The 18,134-nt window shown below is 45.2% G+C and overlaps 1 protein-coding gene across 1 annotated transcript in view; it reads right to left on the reverse strand.

Annotated features, from left to right (window-relative positions):
- CCDC60 (coiled-coil domain containing 60) overlaps positions 1-18,134 on the reverse strand; it is a 171,829-nt gene that overhangs the window by 50,831 nt on the left and 102,864 nt on the right. The window contains exon 3 of the mRNA XM_010841403.1: positions 137-307. Coding sequence (XP_010839705.1) covers positions 137-307 — 171 coding nt within the window. The remainder of the gene's footprint in view (positions 1-136; positions 308-18,134) is intronic.

Below are 18,134 nucleotides of genomic sequence, written 5' to 3' on the forward strand. Positions count from 1 at the left end.
AAGAAGTCATCAGACACCAGCCTAAGAAGGGGCTTCCCATGCGAGACAGCTGCCACCCCTCAACCCAACCAGCCAGTGTTCCTTCTCAATGGTCCTTTCCAAGGCCACGGGGCTGCAGCGACAGAGGTCTACTTACGGCAGAACCAAATCCCCATACTGGATATCTGACAGCCTTTTGGCTGGTTGGAATTTATTTCTTTCTTCCTCTTTTAGTTTCTCCAGTTGTTGCTGCCTCTTTTTCAAGGCACTCTCCTCCTTCAGGATGGTGAAGTATCCACGGCCAATCTTCACCCACTGAATTAAGGTGCTGAAGAAAAGAAAGAGGGAGGAAGATGGGCTGGCTATCAAGGCAATGTCTTACTATCTTGGGACTGACAGTTAACTGAAGGACACTCTCAGGCCTAGTAGCAGGAGACTTCCTGTCTTTAGAATTCCAAAGTCACAGAGTTACTTACCCTAAGCTTGAATTCTACCAAAGACCACCTCCTACCAAAGACCTTGAACAAATTATCTAACCTCTCCAGGTTTTGGTTCCACCACTCAACAAATACTTATTGAGTGCCTGCTATGTGCTAGGCACTCTGCTAGGTACTATGAAATGAGAATAACAATTCACACCCTTGAGGACCGATTTAATTGGCAGTATTTTTATTTGTTTGTCATGGTTTGTCTTAGATTCCTCGACATGTGGTATTTGAGTTCCATACACGTATGTCACTGGAAGGTCACTGGCAATCTTTTCCTAAGTGTAGACCCTGCTTCTCAACTCGTACACTTTTCTGAATTTCTACGCTACATGCCACATTCTTAATCTCTAAAATGGGGTTAATCATAGCATCTATCTCATAGGAACAATTTGAAATTTTCACAAAAATTTGGCAGGCGAGGATCAGGTGTCATCTGTCCAGCCACGTTCTTGTCACAGCAAAATAATCTCTCAGGTTCCTCATGCATAAAACTGCGCAAAACCAAATGACTGTGAAGCCAGATTATACATAACTGGCCCTGAATTGTCCATTTGGGCTTTTAAGTTTAGGGATGCAAGCAGTTGATGTGAGGTGGAATTCACATTTGAAACAAAAATGCTCCTCTGTTTCACTTTCAAGCTTCTGAACCCACTCATCAAAGAGCACCCTGAGATTGCCAGATAAGTTGATAGGAAAACCCTAACCATGTGCAACCCTTCAATTCCACAAAAGAGGATTTTCTTGATGTGGCACAAACAAAGCAAATGCAGAGCTAATCTGGGAGCTGGGGCTGGCATGACAGCAAACACTGTTTCATGATTATGTTACTTCATGGAGCCTCTTTGCTCAGAATTTGGTTCAGAGGTCAAGACTGTCACCATACACCCAGCACAAAGGTATGAAATGACACAACTCACATTGTGAGGCTTTCTGGGCAGAGCAGGGGTGGCTTAGGGTTTTGTGGGAGTAGGGCTGGGGTGACGTGTCCTTTGTGTGGGGACTGAACGTCTCTCCAGCAACAAACAAGGAGCACCTTGGGTTTCTTATTATAATGCTCACCCTCGATGTGGGGCAGAGAGAAGGGGGGTTGGGCAGCTCAAAAGCATCAACGGTCACACAATGAAGTCAGAAGAATGGAAAAGATGGTGGAGAGTAAGATGAGGAGATCACCTGCCTCCCCACAAACTCATCAGAATATGGAACAACTCCTACAGAACCACTTCTAAATGACAGCTGAAGACCCCAGACCTCCAAAAAGGCAAGCCAATCTCCTTAGAACGAGAAAGCAAAGCAATATTGTAAAGCGATTATCCTTCAACTGGAAATAAATTTTAAAACAGTGAAGTCAGACCCATCATAGCACTAATTCACACCCAGTTTCAAATGTGTGTGTTTGCCTAAACAGTTGCATCATTATTAACTATTCAACAAAGATGTACTGAATACCCACTGTGCACCAGGAGCTACTCTAGATGCTGAGATTCAGCAGCAAACAAAACAGCTCACAGCATCCTGGTCCTCACAAAGCTCCTATTCCAGGGGGTGGAGACAGACACGAAACAAAGCAGTGAACTGCAGGTGACACGCTAAGTACTGGGAGGCCTGAAGCAGGGACAAGGGAGAGTGAGAGACAGGGCTGGTGGAAGGGTTAGTGCCATTTCCACCGTGTGGTCAGTGAAGGCCTGGACGCTTCTGCAGGCCAAGGAATGCCAAAGATGGCCAGCAAGTCACCAGAAGCTAGGAGAGCGGCATGGAACAGAGTTTCTCTCTCAGGAGTCAGAAGACACCCACCCTGCTGATCCCTTGATCTTGCACTTCTAGCCTCCAGAACTGAGACGACACATTTCTGTTGTTTAAGCCACCAAGTTTATAGTCCTTTCTTACGGTAGCCCTAGCAAACGAAGTACAGTATGATCACATATTTAAACCTACACGTGGAACAGCCTAACTCTTTGTTTTCTTTGACTGCGAAGGTTTAACAAAATTCTTATAAATTTTATAAGTGACAGGCTGATGGTCCACACCACAGCAAACAAAAGGGGCTTGAGTATCATGTGCCAAGCCCTGAGCCGACACTGTTTTGCCTCAGAGTCTGTGCTAGGCGGTTACAACGTGTCAAGTTCTGTTCAAGCACTGGCATTACAGTGAAGGACGCATCTTCAAAGAATTCACAGACTCCACCTCTACGTCTAAGTTACCTCATTTCTACTAAAGTAGAGATTAAGAGTTTGGCAAGAAATTTATTTGACTTGTTTATGCCCTTATTCCAAAAAGGATTAGGGGCAGACAATTTAAAAAGTGAGAAGGGCAGGAGACGTGATGAATAAGAAAACAAGATCAGGTAAGACAAGTATCAAATCTCATGACACACGAGCTAGTACACAGATTTGGCCCTGAGCATCCTAGAAGCCAATGCAAAGAGGGAAACACAATCCCTCATGTGATTCCCAATGACCATGAGACATTGAAAAGCTGTTTGGGTAATGGCTAGCCATTCCAGGTGGAAGAGGAAGAGATTTCTTTCAAGGATCTGAATAAGGAGGACACTGTGAAAAGCCAAGTCTGCAATACACCTCTGGATGTGGGTATTGAAGAATGCCTGTCTTACTGGTGAACTCCCAGAAGAGACTAGGGGAGTTGGTGGTGGCCAGTTTGAGGAATCTAGCAAGTTTTCTGGTAGAATTGCAGCTTCTGTCAAGCAAGGCAGCCAGACTCCCAGCTGTTAGATCCTCTGGAAAGAACTGGTTGAGAGATGAATAGAGGTGGCCGGGGTAGTGTGTGTGTGTGTGTGTGTGTGTGTGTGTGTGTGTGTGTCTGTGGTGATGGTGGGGGGGAAGTATCTGGGCCCTCAGGTCAGACCCACCAGCCTATTCTGGGAACTTCAGGACTGTGGGCTGTTCATTCCAAGTGCTGTGAAGTGCACCCCTGCTGCTGTGGAAGCCCATTTAAAACTGCTTAATATTTTATCAAATTCTTGTTTAATTCCCTTGCATGTTCCCTCTATTTTCTTCATCATTATTGCTGATTACTAGGCTATTTGCGGGAAGGGAGGTATTTGCAGGGAAGAGCAGTTTCCGCCTTTAAGTCCGCTCACCCAGTGCCTCCTGCTCACTGCTTCCCACAATGTAAAACTCCCCCGGCTAACATTGCAAGAGGAGTGATGGGGAGGCAAATAATTAACTGCATCAGGCAAACAGAGGAAGAAGCAGATTATAGAATGGAAAGTTTCCTCCATCCAAAGCCACTTCCTCTTCACTGATGCAGTGGAGAAGGTTTTTACATTTAAGGGACATACGTTCTCTGTACGGGAGTCTGTGTGAGCTGATGAATGAAAAACATGCAGTGTGACAATAGGAATAGTCTCCTGGGGCTCAGCTGAGTCAGACTGAAGGGGCGGGTTTCCCTCCAAACACCTTCTGACCTAAGAGCCAGTGGATGCGGTGCTGAGGCTTGGAGGGGCAGCCTCTGGATGGGGTGGGTCTCTGCTACCTGCTTAGGCAGATTTTAAAGCTCTCTGAATCACAGTCTCTCCACCTTCAAATGAGGAAAAAAGTCATTCCTGCCTCCAAGGGCTGCTGGGAGGGTCAAATGAGATAGCAGATGTAAAGAGCTTAGCGTAGTGTCTCGTACCTAGGACTCAATGATGGGGTACTATAATTACTACTGTCAACTCATTGAGCAGTCCTGAGAGGGTGATGTGATCTGCTGTTAAGAAAACAGAAGGAAGAGTTAAGTGAACAATGAGGGTCATAGTGGCTGGAAAGTAGCAAGCAACGGTTGGGAACCCCCAGGGCTGATTCTGGGATTTCTCTCTCCACCTGCAAATGCTGCAAACACCAGACTATTCAGTAGAGAGCTTTAAAGCTTCAAGTTTATGTATCTCTGGGCTGTTCTTACTGCACAGGGTTCACCTGTAGGCCCTCAGAAGAGAAACTGGTGGCGTACATGTTCCTTCTCTAGGCCATGTTTAATCCAATCCAAGTCACCACCTGCAGCAGATGAGGTCATTGTTCACCAGATACTCCCTCTGTCCCCCCTTCCCCGCTTCCCTACATTCAAGGGTGGAATGTACACCCAGCATCCTGATTTTGAGCTTCACCATGTGACTTCTGTGGCCAATGGGATGTTACAGGTATGACTTGAACAGAAGCTTGAAATAAGCTTGCTCAGTTGGGTCCATGACAAGAACAAAACCCACTATTTCGTTGACCCCAGAAGAATAAAAAAGTTATGGAACAGATCTGAACCAGCTGATCTCAGCCTAAGTCAACCAAATTAGTTATCCCACAGATGTATAAGCAAGGAAGAAATACTTACTGAAAATCACTGAGTTTCAGGGTAGCTTGTTACACAGCATTGTGGTGAAAATAGCTGACAGATACATCATTTGTTATAAGACATGACGTCATTTTATGAACCAAAAGAAGGAAAAACCCATGAAAAGTCAATTAGGACATGACTGTATGTTGTATGTCCAGTACAGAGATGTTAAAATGTGAAAAATGTGCCTATTAGATATGACAAAATATGGCACTGAGAAAATAATGTCTCAGACCTGAGAAGAGATGATGTGGCACAGAACTTAGGGCATAAGGTAATCAACAGCCCCCTCAGAGAAGTATCTATTGATAGCATATCTGATAAGCTGTGCAATTTTCTGGTATTTTCTATGAGATCAACAGTCCTTTCTGGTTGTTAGATTAACCCACACACCTGGACCGTCAGCCTTGTAACACGACTGGTAATCTTTACCGAGCCATTCCACCCTTGAGTGATGCTATCTAGCTTCTTGCTACTCAAAGTATGGTCCCTGGACCAGCAGCATCAGCAACACCCAGGAGCTTGTTAGAAAGGCAGAATCTTGGGTGTCCCCTCAGACCTCTTGAATAAGGGTCTGCATTTTCACAGGACCCCTAGATGACTCATATACATATAGAAGTTTGAGGCACACTGGTTTAGCTGTCCTATTCCTTTTATTAAAAAAACAACTAAACTCTTGCAGAAAGAAATCTTCAAACTGGCTTTATTAGAAGCCTGATTGCCTTGGTACAAGTTTGAAATAAAACTTTGACCCACACTAGCAGTCGATTCATCTCAGCAAGTTCTTCGAGCATAGCTGTGGCAGCCATTTCTCACTCTCTGAGGGCACTCTGCTCTTCTGAGTCTCCCATTACCTGAATCAGCCTCCATCCCCAGAGCCTTGAAGAAACTGATGGTCATTTAAAACAGACAGCCTCTGTTCTTTTCACACGGGCCTGGCAGGAAGCTGTGGAGTACTGGAGTTAGGAGACAGGGAGAGAAACTCACGTTCAACCTTTCTATTATGGGGGGCATGGGATTAACCACTGCAAATTGCTTTGTTAAAAATTAACAGTCCAGATGTACTTAAAAAAAACAACAACAACACAACTTTTAATGGTATTATGGCTTTGCATCCAGCTGGTTTTCACTCACATTTTCTGTCTCTGCCTGCAAGAAATATGGGACTATAAAGCCAGGAGAGCTTCGACGGGGAAGGCGGAATGACATTAAGATGAACAAACACTCTTGGCAATCTGATTTCAGGAATGTCCTGCTCTCCCAGAAGGGAATTGCCTACGTGGGAAATTTTCACTTAACAAATTTTACTGTTTTCAAATAATAGCAAATAAATCAGTTTCTTCCCAGCTTGTGGAGTCTGAACGCTTAGAGAGCCCACTTTATCTGGCTGGCTCACGTCTTGCTTTGTCAGCCCACCCAGACAGATCGATTTCAGAGGAGGACAGGGCAAACATGATGGAATGGAGGTATCTGAAACACGGTCCTTAAATTCTTGAATTTTGAGGCAACCCCTGCAGACGAATTAATAACGCAGCCCCAGTTCAAATGTGGCCGAGCAAATATTTTGCATTTAAATTCCCGCATTAGAATGCCCTGTTTATACAATAACTTAATAAATCTAGCCTGGCTGCCAAATTGACAAGAAGGTGAGAATCATTCATTAAAATGCAAATGCAATTGAGATGAAATTTGGAATACATTTATTACAGTAATTGAACTTCAGTCAACTGTAGTCACAACACAGATTTTGAACTACCTTTCAGACAAAAGGACATGTTGTATTATCAACACCCACCCCCCTCAAGTTAATATCTTTGTCAGCATGCAAATTAGAGCCAATTCCTGAGCGCCTGTGATTTGCAATGGAGGATTTCACTCTTCTTTACAGGACAAGATTGCCAGAAAAAAGGTCAACTGCATACACAAAAGATTGCTCTGGTAGCATATTGTGTATACGGCAAATTGATTGCAAACATATTCTGAGTGCTTACTGCAACCACGCTCTTACTAAATCACATCTGAACATCTCTTTACCGGCCCTGGGTCATTTGCTAATTGCAATGCCTAACAATGGGAGATTTGCCAAGTTAGGATTTCATCTCTGAGATCAGAAGTTTCAGATGGATTTCTCTCCTTTCTGAATGACTCAGCCCAAAAAGGACAGCTGGTTCAAGGGTTCCTTTTAATCAGATGGCAGAAAGATGCTACTGAGGCTGTGATAAAGACACAGAATAACTGACTCACAATTAGAGAAGTGGCTTTATCTGCTTCAGGTTTTGTTCTCTCTGGCTCCTTTGTGAAATTTACTTGGCATTTCTGAAGTTGGGGCGAATAGCGCACATGCACCTAGCAGATGTTTGAGCTGGAAGAAGACACAGCCTAGAGTTTTTCTTTGGACACAGATAAGTATGCTATTCAGGAGTCCTCACAGTGGCAAAATACAATTCATTTCACCTGTGAAATGGAGTGACTGCTTTTGTCTGCTTCACCCCCTTCATCATTAACTGATCACAAAGTGATATCAAGTACTTTCTAAATGTCACTAGACTGACTTCCTGTTGCTACCACCCTAGCCAGAAACCATCATTCATTGCCTCTATTCCTCTGAGTAGCTTCCTATCTCATCTTTCTCCTCCTCAATCCATTGTCCACCTTGCTGTCACAGGGCTCTTCTGAAAGGCAGATTCATTCCCATCAGAGTGTTCCAAACCCTTCAATGGCTTCCCACTGCTCTCAGGATGAAGCCCAGACTCTTCCCCATGGCAATCAGGTCCTCTAAGATCTGGGTTTTATCTCTGACCACTCACCCAGTCATTCATTTGTATCTCTCCATCCCTCAGAATTCTATGATTTTGCCCCTTCCTGCAGCATGTCCTCCCTTTCTTCACTTGCTGATTCTAAGGTCTGGGAGAAACTGTCAGCTGTTGACCATTCAATACTGCTGCTTCCTCCCTGCTCCAAGTCCAGGCCAGGTCAAGTGCCTCCTCTGCGCCCCCACAGCTCCCCATGCCTATGTGCTCCCCACTGTTGCACTTGCCATGCTATACGTTCGATTACCTATTCCTTGTCTGCTTTTCCTATTAGACTACAGACTCCTTGAGGACAGTGCCTGACAAAGAGTAGGTGTCAGCGTTTGCTGGTTTTCTTTGCCTACCTCTTGTCCTTTCTCCCAAAGGCCCGAAGTGCCAATATCCATTTCCTGAGCTTCCTTGGAAACAGACCAAGTTATCCTGAACATCAAATACCTAGACAAAAAGTCATCAAAACAACAACAAACAAAACTACCTCTTCCAGCTCTCCTGGAGATAGGACAAGCCAATGACGTACAAGAGGAGATCACTGGGAGGAACTTCTAGGAAAACCCGACAAAGGAAGTAAACACAGCAGGGTGGCATTTGTCCTTTGGTCCCTTTTTCCTCTCTTCCTTCCTGCTGCCTGGAACTTAGCTACAATGGTTGCAGTGCCAGTAGCCATTGTGTGAGCATGAGGAAACCCTGCAGACAGAAGCAAACACTAAGGATAGGGGATTAAAAGACAGAAGGAACCTGGGTACTGGATGACCAGTACATCTTCCACAAAGTAAACCTCTCGGGACTTCCCTGGGGGTCCAGTGGCTAAGATTCTGCCTTCCCAATGCAAGGGGCCCAGGTTCTATTCCTGATCAGGGAATTAGCTCCCACATTAGCACGTGAACTAAGTTCACGTGCCACAAGTAAAGGTGCCAGGACTGAAAGACCCTGCGTGCTATAACAAAGACCAAAGATCCCTCACACCACAATTAAGACAGACAAATAAATAAAACAAAATAAAACCAAACCAAAACAAAAAACCTCTTTTATGTGAGGGAGGTAAGATTTTGTCTTACTTAAGTCATGGTAATTTCAGGGCTCTGTTTGCTCTGCAGTTGAATACAGTCTGAAAATGACTATCTGTCTCTGTTTCTCTTTTTCTTTGACTAAACTGTCATGACTATCACATTTAAAATGCTGTCATCTTGGCTAAGTCACCGGCAATAGACTAGAGAGCAATATTAGGACGGATTAGTCTGGATCATGGGAAAGAGGCAAAGAAACTTAGAAGCATGAAACCGCCAAGAGAGGTAGGTCTGAGATCGTCTCCACGGAGTGTGTCTGAACAGCTGGGAAATATGCAACAGCATATTTCCTGGAAGGAAAGAGGGCTGGGGGCCGCAGTGAGTGGCTGCAGTTGGAGAGAAGCAGGTACTGCCTGGGGCGCTGGGAGGCAGTGCACAAGGATGGCTTGAGGGGCACTGAGCTGAGCTCTCATGGGCAATTTTCTCCTTGCACCCACACAGCATCCCTAGGAAGGAAGTACTCTTGTCTCCATCTTGCTCATGAGGAAACCGTGGCTCAGAGAGGTTAAGTAGTAGTCTGACCAGAGATTAGTTACTGGTAGAGGTGGAATTTAAACCCAGGTAGCCTGATTTCAAAGTGTTGCAAGAGGAAAATGCACTGGTTTTTAGAAAAAGTCTCTCTGGATTTAACTGGTCATCGCTTCCTTTTCACTCAATGTCTGTGACTCTGGGTGAGTCAGTTTTTCCTCTGTCTGATTCACTCTGCTCACCTCTAACATGGGGATAAATGGATACCCTCTTAGGACATTGCTGAAATGAGAGGCACTTAGCATATTGCCTGGCACACAGGAGACCTTCAATGAATGTACATGTGTGCTAAGTCACTTCAATCGTGTCCAACTCTTTGCAACTCTTTGGACTGTAGCTGCCAGACTCCTCTGTCCGTGGGATTCTCCAGGCAAGAACACGGGAGTCGGCTTCCATGCCTTCCTCCAGGGGATCTTCCCCACTCAGGGATCAAACCTTCATCTCTTGTGGCTCCTGCATTGCAGGCAGATTCTTTACTGCTGTGCCACGGAGGAAGCCCCTCAATAAACGGTAACAACCATCATTTTCATCATCATCATTATCATTATCTCCATGAAGCTATAAATAACTGCTGTTATAACTCTTTTGCTTTTGCACACAGCCAGGTTGGCGGTTTGGCTCCAAGTTCCCATGGGCTTCTGGCAAGTGGCACTTGCTTCAAGTGTCAAGCTTAGGGGTTTCTCTTCTCCAAGAGTGGAAGTGAGAACAGTCTAATTAGACCGCAATTATTAATATTTTGAGATTTGGTCAATTGCATCATGCAGTAACTTATAAAGGTCTGTGAATCTCCCTTAGGTGGTAGTGGTAGGATCAATGCTCGGTTATCATGTTAAGTGATGAAATTTATTAAGTTAAAGGGCCAGAAAGTTAACCTCTGCTCTACTGAATAAGAAATGACATGCAAAGACCTAATTGCTTCAAGTATTTTTTTTTTTTTCTGGGTTCTTTCTTTATGTAATCTCCGTCTCAGACTTTCACTAAAGAAAACGAAGAAAGCAGGAAAGGAGGACAAGGAGGTAAACAAGGAGGAGCAAGAGACGGAAAGAAGAATATAAGGAACCCTCATCCAGCCTCGTGGATGCTTTAGAGGGAAATGATGCTGAAGGCAGTGGATTATAATCAGGCTGAAATGCTTCTCTAGTGGCTCAGATGGTAAAGAATCTGCCTACAATGCTGGAGACCTGGGTTCAATCCTTGGGTCAGGAAGATCCCCTGGAGAAGGGAATGGCAACATACTCCTGTATTCTTGCCTGGAGAATCCCATGGACAGAGGAGCCTGGTGGGTTACAGTCCATGGGGTCGCAAAGAGTTGGACAAGACTGAGTGACTAACACTTTTGACACTTTCAGGAAGCCAGGTTCTAATTCTGCTGACAACTGGCTGTGTGATTTAGGCAGAATAATTAACCACTCTGTCCAGTTACTATAATTTAGGGATAACCATCACCACCATTGCCTCTATCACCACCACCATCACCACTAGAACATGAATAATTACCACATGCCAATAATTACCAAAAATGCTTTACAATTACTAATCTAGCTATTATCAACCCCACTTCACAGTTAGGAACTGAAGTACAGAGAGGTTCCCTGACTTATGCAAGGTCACCCAGGTGGGGTGCAGTGCAGTCTGTACTAGTATCCAGGCCTGAGCCTGTCTTCCTCATCTGTTTTTAAAGATAATAGTATTTTTATCTGACCTGTGAAAGATGAAAAGTGAGGAAGTAGATGTGAAAGCATTAAAAAAAAGTCAGAGTACAATTTGTACAACAAAGTACAGTTGTAAATTAGATACTCAAAACTGCCTTATAAAGAGGAGGATTGGTCCTCACCATCCCATCACATTATGGCTAACTGCCAAGGCCACAGTCAAAAAAATCAAGTCTTCTCATGGATACAGGGTACACACACAGGTGAGCTGGTGATGAGTAAATTAAGATGCAAAAAAAAGCTGTATCTCTGTGAATCTTCCTCTTCTCAACCCTCTGCACCTTTCTCAGGAACTGAAAAAAGCACCTTAGACACCAGTCAAGGAACTGAAAAAGGCATGACATATTTAGCTGGCGGCTTGGAGTCCAAAGTCTTGGCCATGTAACGACCACAGCATTTCTGCCTCTTAGCCCTGCACCCCTGATGTTCTGGTCCTCCACCAGGCGTCAGACTCAGGTTCCTCAATGCAAAGATGCACGTCCTGAGAAGAGAGCACCCCCTCCGCTGTCCTCACAGCTCCCCTCCATCTGGGCTGGCTCCACCCTGCTTGTTTCAGGGCTGGACCCCCTCCTTGGGGCTAAGTAACAAAAGGTTTCCACTCTGACTGCCATGCCCTCAAATCATTATCTTTTCCTGCCATTCCCTCTTCACTGGCCTCCTTACCTTGGACCACTTTCCCCCCCACCCCCACCACCACCCAATGCTTTCCAGTGTTGCACATTGTCTCTGGGCTTCCCAGTCCAGCATCCAGGGCTCTGCGTGAGCTGGATTTGTCTCACCCTCTGAGCCTCTTTCCCTGATAGCTCAGCTGGTAAATAACCCACCTACAATGCAGGAGATCCCGGTTTGATTGCTGCCTCGGGAAGATCCACTGGAGATGGGATAGGCTACCCACTCCTGTGTTCTTGGCTTCCCTTGTGGCTCAGCTGGTAAAGAATCCACCCAAAATACAGGAGACCAGGCTTTGATTCCTGGGTTGGGAAGATCGCCTGGAAAAAGGAATGGCTATCCACTCTAGTATTCTGGCCTGGAGAATTCCGTGGACTGTATAGTTCACGGGGTCACCAATAGTCAGACATGACTGAGCGGCTTTCACTGAGCCCCTTCCTTGCCGCCTGATGCTCTAGCAACGTCATCATGCAACCTTTGTCCCTCTGCTTGCAATGCCCTTTCTTCTTCCTCACCTGGCTAACTTCTACTCAACCTTTAGAACTTACTCAGGTATAAACCCCACCCTGTGCCTAAGTTGCTTCCACTTTTCCCAGGCATCTCTGGTGGGTGCAGCCCTCAACAGCCTGTTGACTTGTTTCTGGTTGTATACACCCTCCTCCCACCCCCACCACCAGATGGAGCGCCTGTAAGGTAGGGACAATTTCCAAGTCTTTTCTATGTCCCTAGAACCAGCACATGGGGAGTCCTCAGAAAAATGCTTGTTGCCTAAATAGCTAAGAGCTTGAAATTGTTGCATCTCAAATCTGAATTAAACACATACCTCCTTTTGGGTAAAATGGCGCCACCCTATCAGATGTGGGGCGTTCGCATTTCTCTCTGGATGGAGCAGGTGTGCAGAACTGTCTGTGCAGAAGCTGATTCATCCAAACAGGATAGAGATAAATGGATGCCTTTGAGTTTTTTTTTTTTTTTCCAACTGGGAACTATAATATAGCAAGTGGTGTTCTGGAAGAAGTGATCAAATGAAATATCCATCTGTGTGCCTCTCAGGAAAGTTACTTCTTTAACTTGCAAAGTGGTCCCTGACCTACCTTGTGCCCAATGACTACAAGAGGTGCTGAATCCCCCCCAAGGGAACACAGATCCAGCCCTTAATACCAGGTTACACAGTAGGCACACACTGTGCCTTGGTCAATGGCACAAGTTATGGACTTTGAAAGCTTTTGTGAGCTCACAGTTCACACACATGCACGCATGCACACACACCCTAGTTCATACACCATCCTCTCCCCAAATCCATTTCAGACCTTATAAACACCTTGAAATGCAAACACAGTGACAGCAACCTAATGGCCATTTTGTCCGAGGATGCTGAACAGGGCTGCCGTCCCTCTGACTCCTTTATGGTTAAAAGCTGCCTTGCCCCAGGGCTACTCTTCAGTGAATGTGAGTCAGTATTTGTATGAGAGATGTATGCAGCGCTTCTGGAAGAAGAATAAAAACCTGCCAAGGGTCGTCAAACTTGCATGCATCCCACATGCATCCCAATTCAGGGCGATTTCTGGAAGGGAGCAGCAGCCCCCACGGGTCCGGTCTCCAGTCAGCTGCCATCAGGAGTCCTGAACCTCACAGGGAAGGGAAGACGGGCAAGCAGGCCCCGTGAAGGGCGCAGTGTGCTCTTCATGATGCCTCACTTCCCTGACCCCCATTTTGTCTATTTACCCCAACATATTTAGAAGCAGATTAGAGCTTGGAGGGGGTGTGGAAGAAGCTAACTATCCTTGAGTCCAGAAACTCTGGGGAGGACTTAGGCTGGGAAAATTACCCTCACGATAGCCATTACCTACAGAGTACTTTCTGAGTGTCAGGCAGGGCCCCAAGGCCTCACATGTTTTATCTCATTTAATCCCTACAAGAGCCCCTGCAAGGCAGGTACTATAGTTTCAAAGTTGGAGAAACTGAGGTTCACAGAACTGAAGCTCCCTGCCTAAAGTCACACACAATGAGAAGGTAACAAGCCAGGCTTTTCACTCTGGTCTGTCTGAATCCAGGAGCCACTGTCTTTTTTTTTTGTATAGTTAATCTACAATTTTATATCAGTCTCAGGTGTCAACACAGTGACTCAAAAGTTTTATAGCTTATACCCCATTTAAAATTATTATATGGAGAAGGAAAGGGCAACCCACCCCAGTATTCTTGCCTGGGAAATCCCATGGACAGAGGAGCCTGGCAGGCTACGGACACAACTCAGTGAATAAACAGTAACAAAATCTAAAATATGTTGACAAGTTATGAAAATGGCTAAATATAGGTCTAGATTATTGGAATAACATCTAATGTTCTTTTCCAGTATATTATGATGGCTAAATCTCTACTTTGTTACCATCTCCATTAAGTTGCTGCTCACCAATGTCTGAATGTAGTGAAATCCCTGAACTCCCTGAGCGTAAGTTTTCTTCCTATAGAATAAATATAGTAGTAGTTTCTACCTTCAAGATTTCTGCAGAATGAAGATGTTACTGAGCTTCTTAGCAGTGATTCTTACATCATAAAGGTTTGTCCAAGTTACATATTCAACTCTTACGCACATGCATGCTAAGTTGCTTCGGTCATGTATGACTCTTTGCGACCCTGTGGACTGTAGCCTTTCAGGCTCCTCTGTCCATGGGATTCTCCAGGCAAGAATACTGGACTGGGTTGCCATGCCCTCCTTCAGCGATCTTCCAGACCTAGGGATTGAACCTGTGTCTCTTCTGTCTCCCCCATCGGCAAGCAGGTTTTTTACCACTAGCACCAGCTGGGAAACTCATCCAATTTTTAGAAGGCTCTTAATAAAAGTAAAACTTTTAAGTAAATATCTCTCAGGGGGAACTGACGATAAGTGGACAATACTGAATTTCAGGTGAAATGGCAAATGCAACCAGTGCTTCAGGTTCTCATGCAGCCTCCCCCAAGGAAAAAATGTGAGTCATTGGAAACTAACGCATTCTAACTAACAGAAATCAGAGATTATGATTAGACGCATTCTCCATGTTTTGGGCAACAGAAATCAGAGATTATGATTAGAAGCCTGGAGAGTTTCTCTCTTCATCACCATTACATCTTGCTTTCCTTTTCTTGGTGAAGGTTAAGGTCCATGGTTTAGATGCTCAAGCACTTGGTTGTAGCCAACTCCTTAGTCTTCATCTTTACAGGTATCTCCAGGGCAGCGACAACTTTTGGGTAGAAACATTTTCTCAGCAGTTTTGGTTGCCCATTTGCTTACTGTGGCCACAGAGTGACACTGTACTGTATTCACATAAGACGCAACTGCTGGAGGAAACTAGGCGAGCCTCCGAATGCCTCTACTGTCTTTATACCTTCCTGTGCCTCCATGATTAGTTAAAAGTGAAAAGTTACAGGGAAAAATGAAATTACAAAATATTGGCTATATATTTCCCTACGCTGTACAATATATCTTTGCAGCTTATTTATTTTATATATAGTAGTTTTCCTAACCACTGCCCTCTTGTGCCATCTGTCAGCACGCAGAAATTTATCCCACCTGAGGGAAAAAAGCATAGCATTTGGAGGTGGTTCAGCAGTCAGTTTTTGGTTCTGAGTTAAGTATTTTTTGTTGTTGTTGCTTTTTAAAGAATGCAAGCCCCACCCTGCAGCATCCATTATTACCTATTGTGCTTAATGACTAAATGGGACGGAAGAATTATTCTTCATGGACCAGCCAGTGTGGACAGAAAATATGCATCAGCAGGAAGGCAGGTTTTTTTTAGAGTGCACTGACTATCTCCAAAGAACCCCTGGCTTATAATTTAGAAACAGACAATGAAATAAGGCACAAGACCACTGGCCTGTGAGCTTCTGATCCATGTTCTTCTGTTTGATTGATGGTGGGGATTACTTGCTAAAGACCAAGAACCACTCAGGAATTCACAATGGCTTTTTCCACTGACTTCAGTACAAGAGGAAATTGCAGGGGTCTGAGGTGCGGGGGTGGGCCTCCCTGGTGGCTCAGATAGTAAAGAATCTCCCTGCAATGCAGGAGACCCAGGTTCGATCCGTGGGTCAGGAAGATACCCTGGAGAAGGGAATGGCTACCTGCTCCAGTATTCTTGCCTGGAGAATTCCATGGTCAGAGGACCTTGGCAGGCTATAGACCATGGGGTTGCAAAGAGTTGGACATGACTGAGAGACTAACACACACGCACACACACACACACACGAGGTGCGGAGCAGTTGGTGGCAGGGAATGTGTGGTGAAATATTCTCTTCTGAATTCACAACTTGGGTCTTCCCTGTCACCATCAGAAGCAGCTTCTGATGGCTTCCTAGACAGGAGGTGTTTGGCCATCACAGCTTGTCCTTTTCATGGGACATTCAGAAGGATCCCAGGAGATGCAAAATCTCTGCTCAGGACCATGGCCAGCTCCCCCACCCAAATTCAGCCAGGGTCTGGTGAGCTGCATAGGTTTGAAAGCTGTTCTGTTAACTATCTGATTGAGCCCCAGGATTAAGCTCTCATCTTCCTCTCACGTTTGAGGTGACCTTACATCAGTCCCTAGCCCAGTGCCTGAGACAGAGCAGAAACTTAGCAAACAGTGTCTACAGTCACCAACTTTCCAGCTCCTGTCCTGACTGCAATCCTGTGTACATTCTTTTCTCTGCCAGGGAACCCTCCCTCAACTCTGCATCCTTTTTACCTGGTCATCTCATTCATTTTTCTAGATCAAACACTTCCAAAGGGTGTAAACTCAAAGAACCACAGAGGTATTGCAGGGAAAAGGCAAATGAGTCCAAACACACTTTTAAAGGCTCGTATCTAGTCTATAAATCACCGCAGGCACTCATACCAAGAATTTGGCCTGTGATCCCTTCACCCCTGCTCCCAGTCCCCAGGCCCTGAGAGCTCTTTTAGCTCTTATTTTTATCTTTGTGTAACCACCCTAAAGGGCTGCTTAATTGTACAACCTCGGGCCATTATTAACATTGTAGCCTACAAACTGAGTTGGGGTGTTGGGGTGCCATTCACGGTGAAACAACACATTGTGGATGGTAGTCCCTGTAAGTGTGCAAAGGGGCAGCCCTGTTCTGAACACATACCGCTCCCTCCCCACCCCAGTCCTCGCATGGGTAATAGACCTTCAGAGAAAGTTCACTGGATCTAAAGGTTGCTTTTCAGCCAATGTGTATTTGGGGCTGTTTCAGGGCAGGGATGGAGATTCAGATTCCTGCCTTAACTAGTCATTTGGATCTGGTTTTATTTAACGGATTACTAAGAGATTCAAACCAGTCAATCCTAAAGGAAATCAGTCCTGAATATTCACTGGAAGGACTGATGCTGAAGCTGAAGCTGCGATACTTTGGCCACCTGACACGAAGAGCCGACTCATTGGAAAAGACCCTGATGCTGGGAAGGATGAAGGGAAAGAGGAGAAGAGGGCAAGAGAGGATGAGATAGTTGGATGGCATCACTGACTCAATGGACATGAGTTTGAGCAAACTCTGGGAGACAGTGAAGGACAGGGAAGTTTATGGGGTCACAAAGAGTTGGACATGACCTAGCGACTGAACAACAACAGGTTACTCTATAAGCTCTTCTGATTTAAAGATTATCTTGCAAAGAGATATTTTAATTTCTTTAACTCTGCACCCACATTCTGCCAAGAAACTCTTGTCTGGTGTTAATCTGACTTAGAACGACTCCTAAAGCTAAACACACACATATGCTGAAGGGCCAGGCTGTGTGTTTTCTGTAAATGGTGCCTATGAGCCTGCCAGAGCAGCATCAAAACACATGCAATCTCCTGACCCCCCAAACTCATCTGCCTCAGATGTAACCTAAGGGAACTTGCTGAAACATCATTCTCAGGCTGTTTGACTGCCCTGCTTTTTGTTTTTTCTGAAGCTCAGAGAAGAAAAGTGCTTCTGCAAGCATTCTTGCTGACTTTGTTCTCATTTTCATGGAAAATTTGGGGAAGATAAAGTCCAGGCAAGTAAGTTTATAAGGAAGCCTTCTAACCCCAGGGGGGATGGCAAGGTTTGGCTCTGGGGGGTTTGATTTCGGAAAAATGTCTCACTCCGTACCACCATCCGTTTCTCAGAATGATTTAAGTAACGTACCTGGGTTCCTCAATAGAAAAAAACAACAACGCAAAACTGTGCTCTCTCTACAAGTTTTTTGACAAGAAAAAGCCCAGAAAAGCTCTATGGTTAGACACTAGGGCAGGGCAGCTTCCCTCGGACTGAGTGGGGAAAGGGCATCCTGGAACCCCTAAACTCTCATAGGCAAGTAGCCTGATTGTCTGGAGAAGGCTTCTAATCAGACCCGATGGGATTTGAGAGCTATGATGGTGTGCATCAGTGAGATGTCAGGAAGAACGGCCAGTATGGTCTGTAAGATCATGGAGGACCTGTTCTCGATAGCGACACCTTGTGGCTGTGAGCAGCAATGGTTGTGGAGGACAGCATCAACTTTCACCCTCCACCTCGGGTTTGGAAGGTAAGCAAGAAAGTTATTTATTAGACAATTCAAGGTGCGGGTGGCCGGAGGCGGGGGGGTAGGCG

Source organism: Bison bison, unplaced genomic scaffold (assembly GCF_000754665.1).
Source record: "Bison bison bison isolate TAMUID 2011002044 unplaced genomic scaffold, Bison_UMD1.0 scf7180017864160, whole genome shotgun sequence".
Classification (NCBI taxonomy): Eukaryota; Metazoa; Chordata; class Mammalia; order Artiodactyla; family Bovidae; genus Bison; species Bison bison.